The 12,438-nt window shown below is 42.0% G+C and overlaps 1 protein-coding gene across 10 annotated transcripts in view; it reads right to left on the bottom strand.

Annotated features, from left to right (window-relative positions):
- The window catches only part of Unc13b (unc-13 homolog B), a 215,142-nt gene that overhangs the window by 129,430 nt on the left and 73,274 nt on the right, over positions 1-12,438 (bottom strand). For all 10 annotated transcript variants that reach the window (XM_087550942.1, XM_087550947.1, XM_087550943.1 and 7 more), the window contains 1 exon segment: positions 11,052-11,109. In XM_087550942.1, coding sequence (XP_087407068.1) covers positions 11,052-11,109 — 58 coding nt within the window.

Here is a 12,438-nt window from a genome sequence, read left to right as displayed (position 1 = left end):
GAATGCAGATCGATCCATGCTTATCACCCTGTACAAAGCTTAAATCCAAGTGGATCAAGGGCCTCCACATCAAACCAGATACACTCAAACTAATAGAAGAAAAACTAGGGAAGCATCTGGAACACATGGGCATTGGAAAAAATTTCCTGAACAAAACACCAATGGCTTATGCTCTAAAATCAAGAATCGACAAATGGGATCTCATAAAACTGCAAAGCTTCTGTAAGGCAAAGGACACTGTGGTTAGGACAAAATGGCAACCAACAGATTGGGGAAAGATCTTTACCAATCCTACAACAGATAGAGGTCTTACATCCAAAATATACAAAGAACTCAAGAAGTTAGACCGCAGGGAGACCAATAACCCTATTAAAAAAGGGGTTCAGAGCTAAACAAAGAATTCACAGCTGAGGAATGCCGAATGGCTGAGAAACACCTAAAGAAATGTTCAACATCTTTAGTCATAAGGGAAATGCAAATCAAAACAACCCTGAGATTTCACCTCACACCAGTGAGAATGGCTAAGATCAAAAACTCAGGTGACAGCAGATGCTGGCGAGGATGCGGAGAAAGAGGAACACTCCTCCATTGTTGGTGGGATTGCACACTGGTACAACCATTCTGGAAATCAGTCTGGAGGTTCCTCAGAAAATTGGACATTGAACTGCCTGAGGATCCAGCTATACCTCTCTTGGGCATATACCCAAAAGATGCCCCAACATATAAAAAAGACACATGCTCCACTATGTTCATCGCAGCCTTATTTATAATAGTCAGAAGCTGGAAAGAACCCAGATGCCCTTCAACAGAGGAATGGATACAGAAAATGTGGTACATCTACACAATGGAATATTACTCAGCTATCAAAAACAATGACCTCATGAAATTCGTAGGCAAATGGTCGGAACTGGAAAATATCATCCTGAGTGAGGTAACCCAATCACAGAAAAACACACATGGTATGCACTCATTATAAGTGGCTATTAGCCCAAATGCTTGAATTACCCTAGATGCCTAGAACAAATGAAACTCAAGACGGATGATCAAAATGTGAATGCTTCACTCCTTCTTTAAAAGGGGAACAAGAATACCCTTGGCAGGGAAGAGAGAGGCAAAGATTAAAACAGACACAGAAGGAATACCCATTCAGAGCCTGCCCCACATATGGCCCATGCATATACAGCCATCCAATTAGACAAGATGGATGAAGCAAAGAAGTGCAGACCGACAGGAGCCGGATGTAGATCTCTCCCGAGAGACACAGCCAGAATACAGCAAACACAGAGGCGTATGCCAGCAGCAAAACACTCAATTGAGAATAGGACCCCCGTTGAAGGAATCAGAGAAAGAACTGGAAGAGCTTGAAGGGGCTTGAGACCCCATATGTACAACAATGCCAAGGAACCAGAGCTTCCAGGGACTAAGCCACTACCTAAAGACTATACGTGGACTGACCCTGGACTCTGACCTCATAGGTAGCAATGAATATCCTTGTAAGAGCACCAGAGGAAGGGGAAGCCCTGGGTCCTGCTAAGACTGAACCCCCAGTGAACTAGATTGTTGGGGGGAGGGCGACAAGTGGGGGAGGGGGGAGGGTAACACCCATAAAGAAGGGGAGGGGGGAGGAGGATGTTTGCCCGGAAACCGGGAAAGGGAATAACACTCGAAATGTATATAAGAAATACTCAAGTTAATAAAAAAAATAAAAATAAAAAAAAATAAACTGCACTGGCATGTCCAAAAAAAAAAAAAAAAGTAAGATGAAGGGCTCTGAGAAAAACATCTGATGTCAACCTCTAGCTTCCACAAAGGCACACGCAGGGGCCTGCATGTCCATACACATCACATGCACTGACCATGTACAATTTAAATTGCCCTATGAGTAAACAGGAGCAAGAGAGATGTTTTAGCAGGTAAAGATGTTTGTTGCCACCAAACCTGACAACCCAAGTTTAATTCCCAGAACCCACAAAGTAGAAGAAAATAAATCAATTCCCACAAGTTGTTCACTGATCACTATACATATCCTCTGACACACACACACACACAGACACACACACAGAGACACACACACACACACACACACACACACACACACACACACACAATCAAAACCAAAACCAAAGCATGACCAAAAATAGGACATTTCTTTTATGAGGCAGCCAGCTCATAGTGTAGTGTAGAGACAGAACAGACTGCCAACAGGAGTCCAACTACAAATACATACATTTGTAATTAAATCTTAGATGGCAGAAAAATCTTTGGCATTTACCTCCCAAATATTAATCCAAGACATTGTTAATAAAATCTATCAGAAATCCTATCAGGAAAGAAAGGGAAGGAAATATGGGAAGACGGACGGGAGAGAGGTGGGCAGAGAGAGCACTGGGAAGGAAGTAAAATCCTAGCAGGCCATGCCAATGTTATAATAGATTCACATCCTATTTGCTTTTGGGAAAATTCCAGTACTATTTGAGAGAGTGAGATTACAAGTCTCCCAGAGATGCACACCCTGATCAGATGGCAAGACAGCCAAGTCACCTGCAAAACAGGACACATGTTCTGGTGCAAGCCAAATTTCCTTTTCATCTAGAAACTTTGTGAGGTGTTAGGCCTGATGATCAGGAAGTGCCAAGTCCTCTCAATCTGTTGTGCTGTAGCATAAAATGCTGACATAATAATCACATATCTGTATGATCAAGTCTAGATCACAAATTACAAGTTGGGTCTACTCCTTCTGAGATAGGGTGGGTCCAGAATAGAAAAGCATTCTGAACCAAAAAGAGATGAACAAACTCTCTGTTCTACTGGAATCTGCCATCCCACTGGGAAAGCAAAACCCTCTTTGAGAGGTACCAGCATATCTCACAAGCTTAAAGCGGATCTGGCTCATGATAAGCAGCGAAACAGACAAAGACTAGCATTGCCAATAAATAACTGAAACTTGTGTTTTAATTAAGCCATTATCCATTAGAACAGACAGTATTCTGTTAGTCCACATGGTAATGCATATCCATATCTGGTTATATACACAGAATGGACTGTTTCTCTTCTTCTTCCTAGGGTAAACACTAGAAATTAGACAGGCCATACAGCAGCAGTGAACAGCTTTACACAGAAACCAAAAGTAACAGAAGGATTTTAAGAGGACATTTAAATGTGGTGCAGACTAGAGATGCAGCACATTAGACTGAACAACAGTGGAAAGCATTAACTAACTCCTGCTTCCTAAGAATGAACAAATCCCAGTAGGATCGATCACCCTGAAATAAAGAAAATAAAATATAAAGTATTTTATATGAACATGTCTCTTTCAGATACAATAGTAAAATAAATCCTTTTATAAAGTAAGTGTGACGGTTTGTATATGCTTGGCCCAGGGAGTGGCACTATTAGGAGGTGTGGCCTTGTTGGAGGAAGTGTGGCACTGTGGGTGTGGGCTTTAATACCCTCATCCTAGCTGCCTGGAAGCCAGTATTCTCCTAGCAGCCTACGGATGAAGATGTAAAACTCTCAGCTCCTCCTGCACCATGGCTGCCTGGATGCTGCCATGTTCTCACCTTGATGATAATGGACTGAACCTCTGACCCTGTAAGCCAGCCCCAGTTAAATGTTGTCTTTATAAGAGTTGCCTTGGTCATGGTGTCTCTTCACAGCAGTAAAACCCTAACTGAGACAGCAATTAAAGTATTACAACTTGGCAAATCACAGTAATGACTGACAGTGCTTCTGAATGCCTGGTTGCTGTTATTCATGGTGTAATTCACTCTCTGTTCTGAACAGGGCCATTCTTCAACAAACACTTTAAACTAAAATGTGAAAATATATCCTCTTTTCCTATTTAAAAAATGATCCAATCTTGGGATATTTTAGATGTATAAACATATGTATACATACATGCACATATAAATATATCATATCCCTACTATCAAAAGTTTTAAAACAATGAAACAAATACTTTGCATATAACCAGAAAAACCTCGAATAAGGACAAACAATACAGTGTATCTCAAATAGATACAGTGGGTCTGGCAAGATGGCTTAGGGGGTTTGGTGGCTAGACTCAGAAAGGCACCCATAGCCTCACATGTTTGAATATTTGGTCCCCAGTTGGTGGAACTGCTTGGGCAGGATTAGGAAGTGTGGCCCTGTTGGAGGAGGTATGGCACTTAGGCCAGGCTTGAGGTTTCAAAGATTCTTGCCATTTGAAGTGTGCTCTCTGCCTCCTTCTAGGGGACCAAGACATGAGCTCTCAGCATTACTCCAGCTGTCTACCTCCATGTCTTTGCCCCACCATTACAAATGCTCACTCTCTACAACTATAAACCCTATGAAACTTGTTAGTGAGTTACCTTGGTTGTGGTGTTTTATCTCACCCATAGAAAAGTAACTAAGAAGGTAGCTGCCACCAAGGTTGAAGGCCTAAGTTCAATACCTGGATCCATGCTAGAAGAATCTCCTAAAACTTGTCATCTGACCTCCACATATACACCATGGCAGCCATACACCTACAGATATTTAACTTTTTAAAAATATATAAAGAATAATTTTAATGTTCAACTATAGTTGGGATCACATTCCCAATAGAACTACACAGACTAAAAACAGTTATATCCAAAAGAAATTCGCTAGGGAAACCCTTAAGAGTATTATCAATTAATAAACACATCAGAGGGTTGGGGATTTAGCTCAGTGGTTAAAAGCGCTTGCCTAGTAAGTGCAAGGCCCTGGGTTTGGTCCTCAGCTCCGAAAAAAGAAAGAAAGAAAGAAAGAAAGAAAGAAAGAAAGAAAGAAAGAAAGAAAGAAAGAAAGAAAGACAGACATCAGAGCTCCTCAGAACTTAGAATCAAGGAGTCACTGGTAGTGTTGAAGAAAACTTCTGTCAAGACAATCAACTCTGGTCTCACTAAATCCCAACTCCTAATTAAAGGAGTGAGTTTCCAGGAATCTGCATTCATATTGTCAGGACTTTTAAAAGTGTTCAGTTGGGTTTTGTCTGCTTTGGTAGTGTTGGGGATGGAACCTCGGTTCTTGGCCATACTAGGCAAGCTGTTCTGAGTTACATGTCCAGCCTAGAAATACAAATTATTTGAAATAAGTCAGTACTGTATAGTACTTTAAATACTTAAAAACAAAACAATACTATAATTTACCACTGAGTGCTACTTTTAACCACATTGAAGTTTTCATCTGTTGGTGTGAAAACATTTTTCCTAAATAACCAGAATCATATTAACACTTCTAGAATCCTACTTTAAATTTTTTTACTTAAATATTCCTGTATCTCAAAAAACCTTACTTAAGACCTACACATTCTTCCCTTGCACATCTGTTTTCCTTGAACACTTGCTAAAGATTAGGGACACCGACCGTGCCAGGATATATGAGGACTCAGTAAACCCTTCCAGATGCTAGATCACTGCTGGTTCATTTCTAAACTACAGCTGGCAACACTGTCATTGAAACATGGGTGGGTAAAACAGGTATGTATAAAAACTGAATATAGCAGACTGCTGTTAAACTCTCCCACAGCTAAGCATGGCACCATAGTGTACTTCTGCTTGCTTGGACAAGACATACATAGAAATATCTTTATCAGAGTAGGTTGGATATTGTGCAGTTTAGGCACATTTATAAGAGGAACAATTCTACATAAATTTCTGATGTTTAGCCCTATGGCTACAGTTCTCAATTTTGCTGTTTGTTACTAGGCAGATTTGTACAAAACACATAGCTCAAACTGTAACATTTCAGTATCTCCCTTTGAGAAACAAGGACTCTAGTATGAAAAAGCTAATTACACATAAGTATGGTGTTCCTAGGTTCAAGAGAACAAGGAACAGCATGCCACCAACCCAAAACTGATGCCACATGGGAGAAATATGGCTTTAAACAATATAGTGAGTATCTAATATAAACATATAAAACTCCATCTTATAAACAGTCCAGGAAAGAAAGTAGTGTGATACTGTAGTGGGTGACTCAGAATACATTTTTAAGAATTTATTTTTTTGGAGCCTGTCCCCTCTCTCACCAGCTGCAGTGCTGGGAAAGCAGACCCTGCACATCACCAGGGCAGCACACAGTGGTAGATCTGACCTTGGTGCAGAGGCACAGGTGAGCTGGCCTCACCACTAGTCAACTCCAAGGTGATCTGGTGAGGGAAACGTGTTCTCCCCCACCCCTCACCCCTTGCCATCTGCAGCAGGTAAGAGAGACGGCCCAAGGTCATGAGAGCTGGAGCGCTGACCCCAAACCTCACTGGCTACAGCACTTGAGAGAGCAGGCCCTGCACCTCACCTGGGTCAGGCAGCAGAGCTGACCCTGTGGCAAAGGTGCAGGTGAGTCAGCCCTGAGGGCATGAGAGGGAGAGCCGGCCAGGGCAGTGCTGGAGAGTGCTCACCCTGACAGCACGGGTGCAAGAAAGCTGGTGGGTGACCAACTCAGCTAACACCCAGCCCCAGAGCCAGGACTTGAGTTGGCCCACCCCAACATATACCCCATTTATGAACTGCTGGAGCACATAAAAGGGCTGGTTGTGCAGAACCAAAGTTGTAGGATCTCCATGACACAGAGCAACAACAGAATATCTAAGAGGAGTCCTGGTGAGGATCCACAGATGCAGATACTCATAGCCAACCACTGGACTGAGCCTGGGGACTCAGGAAGAGTTTGGGGAAGGACTAAAGGAGCTGAAGGGGACTGCAATCCCATAAGAAGAACAATATCAACTAACCAGACCACTCAGAGCTCCCAGGGACTAAACCACCAACCAAAGAGAGAACCATGGAGGGAACCATGGCTCCAGCTACATATATAGCAGAAGATGGTCTTATCTGACATCAATGGGGGAGGAGGCCCTTGGTTCTGTGGAGGCTTGATGCCCCAGAGTAGGGGGATGCTAGAGCGGTGAGGCAGGAGTATGTAAGTGGATGGAAAAGCACCCTCATAGAGGCAAAGGGGAGGGGAAATAGGATAGAGGGTTTGGGGAGGAGTAACTGGGAAGAGGGATATCATTTGAAATGTAAACAAATAAAATGATTAATATGGGCTAAAGAGATGACTCAGCGGTTAAGAGCACTGACTGCTCTCCCAGAGGTCCTGAGTTCAATTCCCAGCAACCACATGGTGGCTCGCAACCATCTGTAAAGTGATCTGATGTCCTCTTCTGGTGTGTCTGAAGACAGCTACAGTGTAGTCATATAAATAAAACTAAAAAGTCTTTTAAAAAATGATTAATAAGAGAAAGAAAAAAGAAAGGAAAGAAAGAAGAAAGGAAGGAAGGAAGGAAGGAAGGAAGGAAGGAAGGAAGGAAGGAAGGAAGGAAAAAAGAGTAGCAGAAGGCCAAGGCCTCGAACCAGACAAATGAGTCATTGCAATGAACATTTGCAAGTAAAGAAGTATGAACAAAAGGGTGTACCTAATGTGTAGTGGACACATTGTGACACACTACAGCTTTCCACAACAAGATGGAGTTTTTTGTTTGTTTTCAATGTTATTCTTTTTTCACTTGTTATTGGGGGGTATGAAGAGACAAGGAGATGAGTAGGATTGGGGTGAGGAATGCAGAATTCACAAAGGATCAATAAGAAGTTTTAAAAATGGCTTAGAAATTTAAAAAATTGTTTTAACTGTGTTTCCTCTTTCTCTCTCATACATACATACATACACACACACACACACACACACACACACACACACACACACACACACACACGCGCGCTAAAGGATTGAATCCTCTGGAGCTGCAGTCAACCACTGTGATCTGTCCAGCATAGGTTGGAACCTAAACTCTAGTACTAGTCCTAAAACATCAACAAGCACTCTTAACCACTGAGCCATCTCTCCAGTCCCCAAAATAATTTTTACCAAAAATACAAAGGCAGTTTAATAAGGGAATAGTATGTCAAATATTAAACAAACTATGTCAGGATCATAGGCATTCATACACAAAAAGATTATCTTAAACTTTATCTTAGGCTAGCGATGAGACTCACTGGTGATGCACTGCCTCACAGGGACCTAGGTTTGATCTCCAGCACTGAATAAAGTAAAACAAGCTAACAAAAATGCAATCAAGGTATCTGGACTCAGTGATACAGTGAAAGAAAAGGGGCAAAAATTTAGGAAGATGGAGAAACTGAACAGGACAGATACCACTGTAACACGGAATTTTATTAAGATATTAGGTATAACATAATTTTGTAATCCTATTTTGAGTTCTTTCCTAGGGACCAAAAAACATCTTAAACTTTACTGAATAAGCTTGTTATTAATGGCAGCACATCCTGAAATCTGTTTGTATACATCATAGAACTCAGAAAATGAACAGGTAATTTTATGTTCTTAAGAACAGGGCTTCACACTGAGAGAGAAGATACAACATGAATGAAGATCAGAAGTCCCCTTAAGCAAGGATGTTAACTGACTATACCAGATGAATGTGTGTGTGTGTGTGTGTGTGTGTGTGTGTGTGTGTGTGTGTGTGTGTGTACTGATACCAGATGAACACGTATGTGTGTGTGCGTGTGTGTACTGATACCAGATGAACACGTGTGTGTGTGTGTTTGCGCGTGCGTGTGTGCACTGATGATGATGATACCAGATGAACATGGTGGGGGGGGTGGGAGGTGCGGTGTTCCTAGCTCTATCCATTCAAAGAGTCAAAAAGCAATGGCACTCATGTCAGTGCCCTAGAACTAGTTCTAGAATCTAAATGCCATTCCTCAATAAAAACAAGCAGGCTTTGTTGGAGAACAACTAAGGCCAGGAAAGGAAGATGATCCTAGAACATGCATGTGTGTAGTTGGCAAAAAGTGGTCAAAGTGATAGGGGCATGCATCCAAAAAGGGCAAAAGCACCTAGGATACACTCTAAAGGGGAAGTAGCCTTTGCAAGGTCACAACCCAAATGGTTAGTGGTAGCTGGTGACCGAGTTAGGCTTCCTGGAGACACAAGCACCCACGCCTCTGCTAAGGTTCTAGGTCAGCCCTAGGCAGAAGAAGAGACGCAGACTACCCGGAGCCCCCAAGGCGAAGGTCTGGAACCCTGGATGCAATAGTAAGAGATGACCAGGTGAGACACATTCCCGTTCCCGACAGACGCTGACCCCAACAGGCCTGTGACCTGTGGTGCCACCTGACTGGAACACACCTCTACAGACAGTTATTAGCTTGTGTTCACCCGTGCTCCAAGGCCATCTTATTATAGTACAGGGGTCTTTATAATTAAAAATAATAAAGATTGCTCATCAAACTGTTGAAGCAACATTTCTGTAAGATTACAATTTTTAAGAAAAGCTATATGAAGAAGTATTCAGGATATAGAAACAGAGTTTCACAGAAAGATAAAACTATCATCATAATGAAAAAGTTGATAATTTATCACTTTTTGTTTCCTCCCGCCCACATGGCACTGCTCTCCACTCCAACCGTTTTCTCAAATGAGTTCAGGAGCAGTGTGTGTTAGATTTGTTTCTGACAGGTTATCCTGGGAAAGGGTTTAAGACAAAGAAAGGTCAAAATTAATTCACTGCAATGACTTTTGGAAAAGATTTCTAGATTTTAATTCATTCCATTCAGATTCTTCCTGCCTTCTACATCCCTAAATATCTGACCTTAAATCACAACAACAGAAGGTTGCAAGAGCTCACAAGCAAAGGTTTGCGTCTCTGTCCTTGTCTTCGTTTTATCAAGACAGAGAGTCAACAGCATGTAAGCCGTGAATGGAGGTTGCTCTCTGACTCTAAGAAGGAAGCAGTGACTCAAGACACGACCCATGAACTAGGATGCTCTCGGCTGGAGTGCTACTCTTCACCGTCTATGCTCTACGGAGCTCCCAGCAGACTACTCCGTCTCTTCATGCGTCCGCTTCCTCTCCTAAGATACAGGAGCGGTAGAGTCTGTCTTAGATTATTGTGAAAAGCAGGTAAGTTTACTAGAACACGTAATGCAAGTAAGTTCTTGGAAGAGCATGTGCATACTCTAACTGCATGCACTAATTATCCATTTCACTGCTACTGTCTGACTGTTGACACTGACACCTATGTCCCTGTGGTTCTTAGTACTATTATGACAACTGCTACAATAGCCAAGTTTAATCTACAGGTGATGTAATTTGGCATTTGATTCAGGAAAACGAGAGCAAAGCAAATTACCACACACAGAGATAGAATCAGAGGGTGAAAAACTACCTCCAAGGTGGTCATCAGTATCTCTCAGGGAGTTGTGTAAGAACCTGAAAGTAAGTTACCAACAGACTCACAATTCATGATTCATTCCCAGACAGAATCTGTGACCTGAACAAGTTAATCTCAGGAGAAATGACATGCTCTCTTCCTTAATCATTTATGTAACATTAAGTTTACTATGTACTAAAAATTAAGCTAGACCTCAGAAATACAAAATGGAATATTGTCTTTTAAAACTTTGTAGGGTTTCTAATAACCTTTCATTTGTTTCTTCTCCCTTCCCTCCCTTTCCACCTCCTTCCCTCCACCCCCCACTATTTATCTAGTTAGTTAGTTAGTTAGTTTTCAGTACTGGGGATCAAACCAGGGTCTTGTGTCCACTAGGCAAACCCTCTAACAGTAAGATCCATTCAAAGCTCCTCAAACTGTCTGTATCAATAAAGTAGACACCATCCCTCATGACTGATAGGTTATATGCTTAGTGCACATACATGGTACATGGAAACATAAAGAAGAAATGTATGAAGTAGACTGTGAAACCGGAAACAGCAGGCAGCTTTCACAGAGGTAGTGTTTTTAAAACTGAACTCTAAAAAATACTAGCAGGTAAACAAGGGTTGATGGGGTAAAAATCATACCCCCAGGAGTGAAAGTTAGCTACTGCAGGGCAAACACACAGCCCATGAAACAAAGAAGCCCTTCTGAAACTCGAGAGTAAACACCCCGAGGCCTATGCTTGGACCGAGAACCTCTCCAACAACTTCCATTTACAAAACTGCTCTTTTCAACTTAAAACAAGCCTCATTGTGGAAACACAGACAGCTGCAATTCAGACCAGTTGGGAGACAAATTTCTCACTTACAACACTGGGCGGCAGCAGTGGGCAACAGCTTCCTCTGGCTTTCTTCTTGACTGGAATACTGGAAGCAGAAAGGAAAAGAAAAAAATAAATAGTAAGAGTTCCAAGTACAGAAGAGGGGAAATCACAGCTACCTCCCAAAATATTCACTGTGCAACTTGTGTCAAGTTTTTTGCTGAACAGAAATAGATCTTCTCATTCCTATCCTCCCTGTGGGATCCTGATTTAGGGCAGAGCTTCACTCATGGTGTGGCTTAAAGCAGGGCAGCAGAGGACCATCTGACCAAGCAGGCCTGGTAGAACTAAAGGCCTGGCCTTAGAGTATTTCAAAGGTTCTGTGTATGCCCACGGCAACATCTAGGTTTCACAAACCAAATGATAAAACTGAAGACCTCCATCAGGTGTGTGCTTATCTTTGAGTAACATACTTCCTAGCTAATGCTTAAGGATATTGAAACTGCATATCTAAGCTGGACTTTCAGATCTACCTGGTATTTCCTTCCTAACTCTAATCTCTCCAGAGCCAACCAACCAACCACCACCACCACCACCACCACCACCACAACAACAACAACAACAACAACTGCACAGGTTATGAAGCTATAAGAAAATAATCTGTAAGAGGAAACAGAATTAAGGGGAAGTTTTAAAAGTGGGCAGGAGTCAAAAAAGTATAAACTAACGTATATATGTAAGTAGTTTAGAAAAATAGTTTGGTTTGAGCCAGTGAAGAACTGGAAGGTATAACCTGAACCAACAAATCTGGGCTAGGCAGGTACGTGCTTAGAGTGAGCTCAAGGTAATCCTCAGCTACATGAAGAATCAGAGACCACCACGGGCTACATGAAAAGGTATCTGAACTTTTCACACTAATTTTGCCACTCACTAACAAGCTATGGGGTTCTGGGTGAGCCAGAATAAACTGCCAATGAACCATTCATTCAATAAATATTGACTTAGCACCTACTATGTGAGGGCTGGCACAAGTTGGGTCAAGGCCATGATTGGACAGTAAAAAAAAAAAAAAAGTGGGGATAAAGTTTTTGTACGGTGGGAGAGAAGGAGAATGAAGATGGCGAGGGAGAGAGATGACCCATATCCGGGTGCTCTTGAATTGCCAAAGTAGTTGAGATGGATTCCTGTAGGCAAATTTATCTTATCTAGGTGGGTGGTTTACATCCTTATCAATTGGTTGCGAGTTTATTGTGTGGATGTATTGTGGATTGAGAATATAACATATAAATCTGATTGCTGGGTTGTAGTTTGTTGAGTCTTGATTTTAACAGGTTGTTGGGAGTTTATACAGAACTATTAGGGGCGGACGTTGGGAATGTAAACAGAGCAGTGCAGAGAGTCACGAGAAGGTAGGGACCGCTAAGACCAGTGGGTG

Source organism: Rattus norvegicus, chromosome 5, assembly GCF_021556685.1.
Source record: "Rattus norvegicus strain SHRSP/BbbUtx chromosome 5, alternate assembly SHRSP_T2T, whole genome shotgun sequence".
NCBI classification, from domain to species: Eukaryota; Metazoa; Chordata; class Mammalia; order Rodentia; family Muridae; genus Rattus; species Rattus norvegicus.
The sequence above is the reverse complement of the archived record's forward strand: the minus strand, read 5'-3'. Positions and strand labels throughout refer to the sequence as shown.